At 44.2% G+C, this 13,669-nt stretch overlaps 1 protein-coding gene across 1 annotated transcript in view; it reads left to right on the top strand.

Moving 5' to 3' along the window:
* The window catches only part of SLC1A4 (solute carrier family 1 member 4), a 24,370-nt gene extending 10,701 nt beyond the window's left edge, over positions 1-13,669 (top strand). Inside the window, exons 3-8 of the mRNA XM_032873776.1 lie at positions 1,857-1,919; positions 3,243-3,409; positions 8,417-8,650; positions 10,210-10,404; positions 10,708-10,842; positions 12,872-13,669. Coding sequence (XP_032729667.1) covers positions 1,857-1,919; positions 3,243-3,409; positions 8,417-8,650; positions 10,210-10,404; positions 10,708-10,842; positions 12,872-13,106 — 1,029 coding nt within the window. The 3' untranslated portion in view covers positions 13,107-13,669. The remainder of the gene's footprint in view (positions 1-1,856; positions 1,920-3,242; positions 3,410-8,416; positions 8,651-10,209; positions 10,405-10,707; positions 10,843-12,871) is intronic.

Below are 13,669 nucleotides of genomic sequence, written 5' to 3'. Positions count from 1 at the left end.
CTACTTGTGATCTCTGTCTGTCAAATAAACAAATAAATAATCTTTAAAAAAATTAATAAATAAAAAATAAAGTGCAAAAACATGGAAGAAATTAAAAATCACTCATAATCACAGCCTAGAGATACCCATTAACATTTTGGTACACATCCTTCAGATACATTTTCTCTCTACATGTGCACACACACACGTGTTAGAAATAAAAATAACTGTATTAACATATCTGTTGGTATGTACACATACTACACATTGTTTTTAACCTCTTTTTTAAGGCAGCATATTATAAACATTTTTTCATGTTGGTAAATACCCTTCTGCATAATGTTAATGGCCCTATTGCACTATGTGAGCATATCATAATTTTATTCTGTCTGTCCCTTATTGATAGACATTCAAGTTGTTTCTAGTTTTACCTAATTTTGGCAAGACTGCGAGTAACGTCCCTGTAGCCATGCTTTATAAGAAGAAGGAGTATAAAGGTCTAGATTAGGTGGACTAATCTCATTGCCTTTTCCAAGCAGACTCTTCTGTTTCTATTTACAGCCTCTCCCTCAATCTCTCTCTTTAAAAAAAAAAAAAATTCTGCTGTGTACGTGGGAGGCTCAGTTGGTTGAGTGGCTGCCTTCTGCTCATGTCATGATCCTGGAGACCTGGGATAGAGCCCAGCATCGGGCTTTCTGCACAGCAGGGAGTCTGCTTCTCTCTCTCCCTCTGCCCCCTCCCCACCGCTTGTGTTCACTCTCTCTCAAATAAATAAGTAAATAATGTTTTAAAAAATTGCATATAAGCACAGCTGTGGCTTATGTATATAATGTAAGGTAGGAAAAAAAATAAAAGTTTTATGGGGTTTTCAGTGCCTGTCACAGAAGGCGTGGGGTGGGTTTTGTCTCCCGTCACTGGTAATCATGGGACAGCTGAACACCTCTGCTTGTCTGAAAGCCTGATAAATCAAAGGTGAGAGAGACCAGACCGCATCAAAGGCAGGCACAAAGCAGTACCCCGTAATGGGCTCCTCTTGACAGTCCGGAACCAGGTGTCCTTAGAACAGGTCAGGAAAGGCATTTTCTAAGATACTCCATTCATTCGTGCATTCTGCGATAGGTAGACCCCTGAGTGCCTTGTGCAGAAGTATGTGAGGTCGATTGTAGGACCCAAGTTTGGAGAGTCATTTTACTTCTGATAAGTGAGTCTTCCACAAGACTTAACCAGAAAACACCATCTTGTCTCGTATCCTTTGCTTTGCAGAGTGGGAACCAAGCAGATTAGAAAGATCAGAAGTAGATGCTGAGGGGAACCTGGGTGGCTCAGTAGGTTAAGTGTCTGCATTTGGCTTAGGTCATGATAATGGGATCCTGGGATCGCCCTGCATTAGGCTCCCTGCTCAGAGGGGAGTCTGCTTCTCCCTCTCCCTTGGCCCCTACCCAGCTCATACTCTTGCTCTCTGTCTCTCAAATAGATATATCTTTAAAAAAAAGTAGGTGCTGAAAGCATTCAGGCTCAAATAAGTTCTGGAACAGAGTGGAACATTATGAAATTAATACCAAAAGTCAAATAGTATAACATGTCAGCTGTTAGAATTTTCAAACTATCAGCATGAAATTGTGCAGACCTTCTCCAAACCATTGTCCCTAATGTGTGAGTCCCTAGATAACTCAGAGGCCTCTTGGGGTGTATGCTGCCTTGGTCTTAAGTAACTTTTGTGTAGTTCTTAGAGGCCCTTGTCAGGCCAACCAAGTGAGGAATTCCTAGAACACTCAGAGTGAATAAGAATAGCAAGAGGTCCAACAGTCCTTTTTCAGTTTCTCTGGTCGGCCTTTACCTATGAACTGACAATGTCTTCTTTTTCCTCTTGTTCCCAGTATGCAACTGATTATAGAGAGGTGACCCACAATACCAGCTCTGGAAATATAACCCATGAGAAGGTAAAGCTCTTTATAAGATCACTTGTGGCAAATAACTTACAAAGCAAATAATGCTTTTTAATTGAGGGAGCATACATGATACATCTTCTTCTCAGCAGGGCCGAAAACTCTGGGGTTTGAAGGAACTATCTGAAAAACATAGATTAGGTTTGCTCCTTAGGTTACTTAGCAACATGGCCAAAGGCCAACATCGGCAGCATTGGAATCTTCAGCAGATCCATTTCATCAAATTGGAACTGATGTCCCTTTCTTCAAAAAATATTTTATAACCCCCTTCTGCTGTCCTGAAATGTAACGAATAGGTGATTTAGCCCATCTCTACATATAGAACTTGTCTCAAAGGCTTAACTCACTATAGCCATCATTCATTCACACATATTTTTTGAGTAGCTATTAATGGCTGGACACTGGGTGAGGTCCCAGCCTTCATGATAGAGCTGGAAGGGACAAGGGACCTCAAGGATTATTTGGTCCTGCTACAGAGCTGTCATGGGAAGAAGAAGGTACTTTGCCCCTTCCCCACCCCACACAGACAGCTTCTCAGGGCTGAGGGGCTCTGCGCTTTACCAGCCTTTCTTTGAGGAGAAGTTGTACTTAAAAAAAAAAAAAAAAAAAAAAGGTCGAAAGCTACTAATTAGTCCAATTCATTTCATCTCACAAGATCAGAGAAGTTATCTAGTCCCAGAGCTGGGATCTATGGTAAAAAATGCTCTTTCTCTTTTTACCATGCTGATGTATGTTTCCCGTTCAGAATTTCATGTGCTTTGATGGAATAAAATGTTTGTCCAATACATGCTTATAGTAGTGAGATTGAGCATTATGGAAACAAAATAAGGAATATAGTATATCTATATATTTTATTTTAAGTCAGTGACTCAGGAAAGAATAGCCTGAAAACCTTTTGTGAAATTTGTCAGGTAGGAGGCCACCATAATAGTCTAGCCACAAAAGATTTATTGACATTTGGGAGGCACAGTTACAATCTCGATGTGAAAGAAATTTCACCAACCAGCTCTTCTTTAATTTTTTAAAAAAAAATTTTTTTTATAGTTACTACTGCAGTGTAGTTGACATACAACGTTATATTAACCAGCTTTTCTTTTAAAAGCAGCCCTTTGGGGGCGTCTGGGTGGCTCAGTCGGTGAGGCATCCAACTCTTGACCTCAGCTCAAGTCTTGATCTCAGGGTCTTGAATTCAAGTCCTGCCTTTAAAATGCTACCTGATAAAATAAAAGTAACCCTTTGAAGTTATTGTCTGACCTCTACTTGAATTCTCACTCATCCGCTGTAAACTTAGACCCTCTGTCCCCTGCGATCCTATAGATCCCCATTGGCACCGAGATCGAAGGAATGAACATTTTAGGATTGGTCCTCTTTGCACTCGTGTTAGGAGTGGCCCTAAAGAAACTTGGCTCTGAAGGAGAAGAGCTCATCCGTTTCTTTAATGCCTTCAACGAGGCGACGATGGTGCTGGTGTCATGGATTATGTGGTAAGTTTGGCCTGCCTGCTACTCTCCCTCTCCTCTCTCTTGCCATCCAGAAAAGAACCCAAGTCTGCTGTGTTAGGTCAGCCCTGTGGGGCCACCCAGCCTGTGGTTGATGTACCATGGGCCCGACTTGATACAGGGGGTGGTAGAGGTGGAGACAGTTCTTCCTCTTGTCCAGGCACTCAGAGAATCAGGAATGTGCCATTATTACCAGTCCCTTCTTCAGCACCCACAGTGACCCGTTATGGTTCTATCCCTGGTAATCGATTTAGTTATGAGGTTCCACCATTATCCATATCATATAGGATGCCCATATCATCTTGTAGGGCAATGAACTCAGTAAGTATGCTACCTGCTGCATAAAATAAGGTTTATTTATCTTAAAACAGTCGACTTCAAGCTTCAAAGGGGCCCCTTCCTATAATATTTCACAGCATGGAAGACAAATTCATTTTCACTCCATGCATACATAAACTTGGAATGGTCTCCCTTTACATAAATATTTCTTTATGGAACATCAATAAAAGCACAGTTGTTTAATAAAAACCAATGGATTGATTTCTGGCTAACAAGTAAAAATTTGACCAGAGGGGTGCCTGGGTGGCTCAGTGGGTTAAGCCGCTGCCTTTGGCTCAGGTCATGATCTCAGGGTCCTGGGATCGAGCCCCGCATTGGGCTCTCTGCTCAGCAGGGAGCCTGCTTCCTCCTCTCTCTCTGCCTGCCTCTCTGCCTGCTTGTGATCTCTCTCTGTCAAATAAATAAATAAAATCTTAAAAAAAAAAGAAAAATTTGCCCAGAGGTCTCAAAGAGACTTCTCAAAAAGCCTACCAATCCCAATGCCCATCCCTTAAAAGTTTTACCTTGCTGTTTTACTTGGGCCAAACTGCTGTGCATTTTAGCTTCTACTTGTATATTGTCCAGAAACATAGTGTATCCTTTCATATATGAAACATTTTCCTTACTGGCAACCCTTAACTATCTCAGGAGAGAAGCCTGGAATTTGGTAGTAAAGTTTGGAATTGAGTGGGAGGCCAAGTCCAGAGCCCCCACTGGTGGTGGTGTTTATCTTCCTCAATCAAAAATTTCACAGTCTGACTCCATCATTTGCAAACATGACTGCTCATATGACTGTTGTTGTTCTGGGCAGAAAAATATTTTTCAGAAAGGAAAAAGTGTTTTCATCACATGTCAGGTTCTTTTCCTGTCTTATTTTTTTTTTTTTAGTCTAAAATCCTCCCAACATTTGGATTAAAGGAAATTATGCAAGAAAGTGATGTTCCTATGTTAAGACATTTGTTTTCAATTTGAAAACCAATTTATAGTCATTCCTTCAAATCGATATACTAATTACATAACCAGGTGTTTGGCCAGGCAGACCCTGCTGTGTGTCTGACTGCCCCTGGAGATCTGTTGCCCAGCCAAGTGTATGTCACACAGAATTGGGGTGTAAAATGACTTACCTGGTTAAAGGATCTTAACCAGGTTTGAGAGGGATCTCCAATAGCAGCTCTTTCTGCTTTCTTTCCTTTGCTCATTACCCACTAAAATGTCAAAGCACCTGCCTGTCCTGCACTATTCTCAGAAATAATGCCTCAATGGCTTAAATACAGGCTCAGCAAACTTGGCAGACCATGTGGTCTCTGACAAAACTACCAACCCTGCCATTATAGGATGAAAGCAACTGTAGACTATTTATAAATGAATAAACGTGGTTGTTCCAATAAAACTCAGGGTGCCAACTCACACATTAAACTATCCAAGGAGGGGGCGCCTGGGTGGCTCAGTGGGTTAAAGCCTCTGCTTTCGGCTCAGGTCATGATCCCAGAGTCCTGGGGTTGAGCGCCGCGTCGGGCTCTCTGCTCAGCGGGAGGCCTGCTTCTCTTTCTCTCTCTGTCTGCCTCTCTGCCTACTTGTGATCTCTTATCTGTCAAATAAATAAATAAAATCTTAAAAAAAAAAACTATCCAAGGAAGAAGGGAGGAGGGGAGTGTCCTAAATTATTAGAAGAAAACATAGGGGTATGGAAACTCTTCCTAAATGAATGCAAAAAGTAAAAGCCATAAAAAACTGCTAAATCTGACTACAGCAGAATACAAAATGTTTGCCTACAAAAGATACATTGAACAAAAGAGGACAATTACTGAAAAAAATTATATTTATTTATATATAATGTATATATGACACACAGACACATATCTGAAAGCATCAATTTCTGGAGGACTGGTACCAGTTCACAAACTATTTATCTGTCTGCAATGAGATTTACAGGGAAATTAAGAATAAGCGTTTAGAAACTTTTGTAGCAATTTCATATTGTTGCAACATCCAAGCACCTGACCACTTTTCTAATATTTTATTTCTGTTGTCTTTTATAAGAATATTGGTCCATGATCAGCTGGATAAAAATACACCAAAGATCATCCGAGAAGCACTAATGCAAGGAGTTCTGAAAAAGAAAAAAGACTGAATATACTATTAGAAAGTAGACAAAGTATGTGAGCAGGTAATTCATAGAAGAGGAAACCTGAATGACCAATAAACATTTTAAGAGATGCCCAACTTACTAGGATTAGGAAAATGAGAAGTTTGGTCTTATCAGGCATTAATAAGAGTGAGGATAGTTTTGAGCAAAGGGTGGGATGTTTAGAAGCATCCCTGGCCTCCATCCACTAGATGCCAGTGACCCCTTCCGCAAAGCTGTGACAACCAAAAATATCTCCAGATATTGCCGAATGTCCCATGGGCAAAGTCATCCCTGAATCAGAAGCAGTGGTGCAGGGAAAAGATTATTCTGGACAGCTGGTGGGACTATGAATTCGAAGAGCTACTTTAGAGAACAAGTTGTTGAAATCTACTAAAATTTAAAATATACACACACCATAACTCACCAGTTCACTTCTTGGTGTCTCTACCTAGAGAACGCAGCAAGGTAGGCACAAAGAGACTGCTTGCGGCATTGTTTGTAATGATGCAAACCTGGGAACAGTCTGGAGGTCCAACAGCAGAACAAAGGCAAGATGATGTATAATATTTCAGTTTTGAGGCTAATATTTAAAAAGAAAAAGGTAAAGGTGGAAACAACCCAGATGTCCATCGATAAAGGATCAGAAAAACGTGATATATACATACAATGAAATATGATTCAGCCTTAAGAAAGAATGAAATTCTGACATGAATGAACCTTGAAGACATGATGCTATGTGAAATAAGCTAGTCATAAAAGGGCAAATATTGTATGATTCCATTTACAAGTGGTACCTGGAATAGTCAAATTCATGGACACAGAAAATAGAACAGTCGTTCCCAGGAACCACTGGGACGCAAGTGGGGTTATTGTGGAACCACTGGGGGTTATCCCAGGAACCACTTGGGGACACAAGAGGTTATTGTTTAATGAATACGTAGTTTCAGTATAGGACATGGAAGCATACAGGACATGGATAGATGGATAGTGGTGATGGCTGCACAGCCATATGAATGTACTTGAAACCACTAAAGTGCACACTTAAAAAAGGTTAAAATGGTAAATATTATGTTATGCATGTTTTGCTACAATTTAAAAAGACAAAATGAGGTAGATTTCCATGTATTGACATGAAAAGACCTCAGAGATATAATGTGAGGTTCAAAATAAATAAATGGGTTTATATACATATAGATGTACCTAAATGCATAGCAAGTGGGAGTAGTTATCTAAAGGAGGGGTCTGACGTGAGTGCCGAAAGGGGATTTGGGCCTAACCTATATTTTAATTTTTTGAAAGGAGAATGCATTCATGAGGTCTATGAAATTTAACATTATAACACTGCTTAGAATATCTCTGTAAAGAAAATTCAGGAAACCAGTGACAGTGGCTATCTCCAGGGAAGGAAACTGATTACTTGGGAGGCAAATGTGGAAGGGACACTTGACTCGTCCTTTTGAACTCTTTCAAATTTGTGATATTATTATATGTGATTGAAACTTACAAATAAAGTCAATGGTTATAAAATTCTTCCTAAATTTATATTAAATTCAAAACAGCTGACTTATGGGGTTTTGTAGCTCCCATAGTTCATTCCTTCCCTTTCTTCTTCCTGTCTCACCATTAAAAAAATCTTCACGTTCGAATGAGTGTTCCCTGAGGGTCATTGTTAATGACTTTTTCCCACGGAATCATGTTTTCCAAACCACAAAGAACTGAAAACTTAACAAAAGTCCCAGCTTTGGCTCAATTCTGTATCACAGCAATTCTGCAAAATAGGTGTTAGTCTTTTGTGTTTCTAAGTTCTCAGAACAAGACTGACCAAGGCTGAAGGTCGAATTCTCAGTCCCAGAGGCTTTGATCTTGAGTTCCTCGGCTTTCCCCTTGGCAGCCCATGTGGTTGGTAGCATCCCTCTCTTAAGAACATAATATTTCCAGTCGTTTAAGCATCTGCCTTCGGCTGGGTGGTTCAGTCGGTTACGCATCTGCCTTCGGCTCAGGTCATGATCCTGGGGTCCTGGGATCGAGCCTCACATCAGGCTCAGCAGGGAGTCTGCTCCTCCTCCTGCCACTTCCCCTGCTTGTGGTCTCTCCCTCTCTCTTTTTTCCAAATAAATAAATAAAATCTTAAAATTTTTTTTTTTAAAAGAGCGTAACATATCCAAGGGGAAAGAAATCTGGGTTCTGATCCTGACTTTATGACCCATGGTGATTTATCATGTTAATTTTACTCAGTTTCACAGCCTATAAAATGGGCCCATCCTTTTCAGTTCCTCGGGATCATTCTAGAGAGATCTTCCTTCTTTTTTTTTTTTTTTTTTTTTTAAGTAAGCTCCATGCCCCATTTGAGTCTCAAACTCCCCGCCATGAGAACAGGAGTTGTGTGCGCTCCTGACTGAACCAGCCAGGCACCTTTAGAATCATCCTAGGGAGAAACGAAGACCACTTAGTTGAAAGGCCCCATGCTGGGTATCAGGAAGGGCCTGGATCTCCTGGGCCCATCATCACATCACTCTTACTGACAGGTACCTGTGCTCATGCCCTAGGTATGTACCTGTGGGCATCATGTTCCTGGTTGGAAGCAAGATTTTGGAAATGAAGGACATCATTGTGCTGGTGACCAGCCTTGGAAAATATATCTTCACATCTATATTGGGCCATTTTATTCATGGAGGAATTGTTCTGCCACTTATTTATTTTATTTTCACAAGAAAAAACCCATTCAGGTTCCTCCTGGGCCTCCTCACACCATTTGCAACAGCGTTTGCCACCTGCTCCAGGTGAGTTGGGTGCTCTCAGCTGCTCTGAGCCATAGTGATGTGGAACCAGGTGAGTCCAGCCACATACTTCTATGGAAGTGGGTTTCTGGGATGCCAGAATGCGGGATCATCTCACTCCCTTTTCCTTCTTGCTCCTTAGAGGTCAGATCATTGTTTAACCCAATTGTGGGTCCTCACCCTAATTACTAAGACCTTTGCCTGAGTGAAAGAAGGCAATCACTTACCACATAACTCCTTACAGGGAAGTTTCTAGAATGATGCCTGCCCAATTCTCCCTCTAAATGCATGAATCACAAAATAAGACCAAGGTATCATGATGAGGAACAAGTGCTTAGCTCTCTGGGAGTCCACAGTATTGTGGGATTATCTAATTTAGTACAAAAGTTGCATTTTGTCATTACTAGAAATCCTTCCAAAAAATTGGGCTTTCCAGGTGTGTTAAAGAAAACTTTCAAAGGGGTGCCTGGGTGGCTCAGCTGATTAAGCAGCTGCGTTCAGCGCGGGTCATGATGCCAGGGTCCTGGGATGGAGCCCTGCATCAGGCTCCTTGCTCGGCAGGGAGCCTGCTTCTCCCTCTGCTTGCTGCTCCCCCTACTTATCCTCTCTCTCTCTGTGTCTCAAACAAATAAATAAAATCTGAAAGAAAGAAAGGAAGGAGGGGAGAAAGGCAGGAAGGAAGGAAAGAAGAAGGAAAATTATCAAAGGATGACAGCACATTACATTCACAAATTTGGTTTTTGCCTCCCTACTGCATGTTTCCTCCCATCCTCAGTGGCTATTTCTGTGATAACGCGCTGGGGTGGTAAAAAGAATTAGGTAAGTTTCTGTGGCGTAGAAACAAATCTGCTTCTCAGCTGTGGCAGCCTCCCACGAGGCTGGCTGGAGAGCATAGGACTTACTCTTCCAGTTATCCAGGAACACAGTCCCTCTCCAGGCTCTCACAGCCATTGCCACTTCTTGGCCAGCCAAAAAGGAAAAAAAGTCATAGTTTGCCTTTTACTTCCAGGGGGGAGGGAGGCAGGGAGAGGAACAATTCAAGAGAGGAGATGCACATATGGAATAAATAGTTCTTTGTTGTCTTGAGAACATTTTGCACCATGAGGCAATGTGGTGTTTCTTGAAATATGAACACGTGTATCCAAGTAAAAACGTAACAGGTAAATCTAGAGGGTCCGATTTTGAATACTTCAGGAATTGACATTATTGCACATTGTGACTGAAACTTTTTTTTAAAGATTTTATTTATCTATTCATGAGAGAGAGAAAGGGAGGCAGAAGGAGAAGCAGGGTCCCTGCTGAGAAGGGAGCCCAATGTGGGACTCAATCCCAGGACCCTGGGATCATGACCTGAGCCGAAGGCAGACGCTTAACCATCTGAGCCACCCAGGTGCCCATGACAGAAGCTTTGAAACAATTCCAATTTTTCCTCTTTCTTCAAGGGAAAAAAAAACCAGACATTAGGATGATGCTAACTGCTCTGTTCCTGGGTCTGCACTGAGTAGTCTCTTAGCCGGGCTGGAAAGGACTGTTGTCACAGTTGGCCGTTTCTCCCTCTCCAGCTCAGCAACCCTCCCCTCCATGATGAAGTGCATTGAGGAAAACAACGGTGTGGACAAGAGGATCAGCAGGTTCATCCTCCCTATCGGGGCCACGGTGAACATGGACGGGGCAGCCATCTTCCAGTGTGTGGCCGCGGTGTTTATTGCCCAGCTCAACAACATCGAGCTGAAGGCAGGACAGATTTTCACGATTCTGTAAGTTCATTATTCTTCATCCTTAGGTCTGGGTCAAAACTCGAGGGGTTTTTCGTTGTGTGTGTGATTTCCTTTGAAACACGTCATGAATACCAATCTCACCATGACTTGGGGAGGTCCCATTTGGAAAATGACAGCATGAATTCATTACTTGAAGAGAGTGAATCATCTCTGAAGGGCTCAGCTGGCAGCATCTAGGGTTGTGTGGTTTTTGGTTTCGAAGCTGTAGCCACCATATTTTGCCTTTCTCTGTGCCCACACCATGCTCTGTATTAATGGCTAGTCTTCTGTGCCATCCCCTAGAGTGACAGCCACAGCATCCAGTGTCGGGGCAGCAGGCGTACCAGCTGGAGGGGTCCTCACCATCGCCATTATCCTGGAGGCCATCGGCCTGCCCACTCATGACCTTTCTCTGATCCTGGCTGTGGACTGGATTGTGTAAGTAGCAAGTCCTAAGGGCAGTGAATAAAAGAATGTCTGTGGTGCCTTCCCTAGGAGCTTGGCATCCTGCTGTGTCTGGGAGAAGAGACACTTCAGACATGCCTTGTGAAGGAGTTGAGCTGGCAAGACAAAATTTTGTAATTTTGTTTATTTGTCAGAGAGAGAAAAGAGAGAGCACACACACACACAAGCAGAGGGAGCAGTAGGCAGAGGGAGAAGCAGCCTCCCCACTGAGCAGGGAGCCCGATGCAGGCCTCGGTCCCAGGACTGGGATCATGGCCTGCGCCAAAGGCAGACCCTTAACCAACTGAGCCACACAGGTGTCCCAGGCAAGACAAAATTTAGGAAAAATTAAACAGTATAAGGGTCAAAGGCCCATAAATGACCATGAAATGTCATTACTGAGAACTTGGTTAGAGCATCCAGGCAAATGGGAGTCCAAGACCCAGGCTGGGCTCTCAGTGCAGGCCCAAGGGGGGGACCAGGGTCTAATGGAGATTGTTGGCTGCATAAGAGTCATAGCCATTGGAGCAGTGAGCCTTTGGGAATGATTGTCCTTGGCCTGAAACATGCGAGGAGTGATTTCATCAAGGGAAATGGAGATGAACCCAGTTGATGTGAGTGGATTGGGCTCAGGGGAGGAGGAGTTACGAAGGAGATGTGATTCAGGCCACCATCACCAGGGCTCCTGTAGAGGCACAGAACAGTGAGTGTTGATTCTGAGTGTGGACTCCTTGAGTCATTTGATACCTTCTTTAGGTATAAATAATACATGTTTTATAGGGAAGGTCACCTGAGGTGCTAATGTTGGACAGTAGAGCATATGGGTAAGAAATAAGCCCTGGAATCCAGGTACCTGGGTTCAAATCCCAGCTTTACCATTTACTAGTTGTGTGATAGGAACTGTTCTGGACTTTGATCCATTCACCTGTGAGATGGGAATAATAATAGAACCTACACAGAGCTGGGTTGGAGATGAAATAAGTTAATATATCCACAGTGCATGGAAGAGTTCCAGGTTTGTGGTAGAGCATAGTAAACAAGTAAACATTTGTGAAAAAAGACACTGCCTGCCAGGCTAGCCCGAGCCAGGCATGGCATCACCTAAAAACTAGAGTCTGGCCCTGGGCTCGTGGCTCTGCCCATTGTGGTTGGGAATGGTGGTTTCCAACTTCTTGTGTAAGCTCCAGAAATTTTCAGGGACTTCTCAGAATCCTTTAGAACAAGGAGGGTGAAATGAAGACCCGCATTGTCTATACAGCTCATTAGAGGGAACTCGGTTCCTTAGCTGGTGTGTTGGACAGGACTGGAGCAGAGTGTTAGAGCCAGCTGCTTCTGTCTGAGGAAGGCAGGCCTCTAAGAGACTGTTAGTTAAAAACAGGGACAAAGGGCACCAGGCAGATGGCCTAGTAGAGACCTGAAGTCACGTGAACCATCCACCACCCCGTAGCCTCTGCTTACACAGCCCTCAGCTTCTGTGGTGCTGGCAGGCAAGTTCACATTTTTCTCCCTTTCTGCAAAATGGGCACTGTACTTGCTCTGAGCCTCAGGAGAGAGGGTGGTTATTGGACTAACCTGTGGGAAGACAAGCTTCTGGAAAAGGACAGTGCTATGAGATGGTGTTTGCCAACTGCCATAGAATACAGGAAAAGTTGAACATTCAGCAGAGACACAGTGTTGAGAGAAGAAGAAGGGGTGTTCCCACAGTGTACTGCTAAGCGGGAGAGAAGTTGGGTCTGAAACCCAGTCTACACTGTCTGTCCCAGCTGTGCGTGACCCTCAGGATGGTGTCTACTCCGCATAGAATACATCCATAGAAAGGTGTTACTAACCTCACTGGGAGTTGTGAAGTGTGGGTGGGTGACTTTTGTTTTCTTGATGCTTCTCTTCTTTCCAGGTTTTCCACAATCAGGGTCTGTTACTTTCCCGAGAGTAAGAAATATTGACCGAAACAGTTTGGAGTAAAGTGAGGCCCAGGCTGCTGTGTGGCAGCAGCGGCAAGGCCTGCCTTTTCTTCCCCCCGCAGGGACCGCACCACCACCGTGGTGAACGTGGAAGGGGACGCGCTGGGTGCCGGCATTCTCCACCACCTCAACCAGAAGGCCGGGAAGCAAGGCGAGCAGGAGCTGAGCGAAGTGAAGGTGGAGGCCGTCCCCAACTGCAAATCGGAGGAGGAGACATCGCCTCTGGTGACGCACCAGAACCCCGCCGGCCCTGCATCCAGCGCCCCTGAGCTGGAATCCAAGGAGTCGGTTCTGTGAGGGGGCTGGCCCCGGGCGTGCCCACCGGCGGTGGCGCCCCGCCGTGTGAGGGCGGCCAGGGGGCGCAGGCCCCCTGCTCACCGACTTTTAGCCCCGTGCAATGCTTTGGCCCGGTCAAGGGTTCGAGGATTATGTCTCCGTGCAGGCATCGCGCTTCCCAGCGGCGACTGGTTACCGGAGACCAGGGCGCTCTGCCATATGGCTTGATCCGTGTACAGGTGCAACTGTGTGTGCTTTGGAAACCCGTCCTGGAGCTGCAGGCTGGGGGCAGATCGGGCTCCCCGGGACGGGGTAGTTACGGCTTGGAACAACGCACAGGAGCCCTTCACTGCGTGCAGGCAGCTCTGCCCTCGCGGTCTTTCTGGGCAAACTAGGGGGCTTTACAGTCCTCTGTCATGCAGCCTCGCAAGACAGAGTGATTGGAAAAATTCCCAAATTCTTACCTGTGGCTGGAATTCACTGAGCTGGTACCGGAGGTGTTGAGAGATTTCTAACTTGGAGGTGTGGCTGATTCTGATTCACTGGTTGCTGGTGGGCTTGGAGGTGCAGTACATTGTTCGGTT

This window comes from Lontra canadensis, unplaced genomic scaffold (assembly GCF_010015895.1).
Source record: "Lontra canadensis isolate GAN:19392208 unplaced genomic scaffold, GSC_riverotter_1.0 scaffold50, whole genome shotgun sequence".
Lineage (NCBI taxonomy): Eukaryota > Metazoa > Chordata > Mammalia > Carnivora > Mustelidae > Lontra > Lontra canadensis.
The sequence above is the reverse complement of the archived record's forward strand: the minus strand, read 5'-3'. Positions and strand labels throughout refer to the sequence as shown.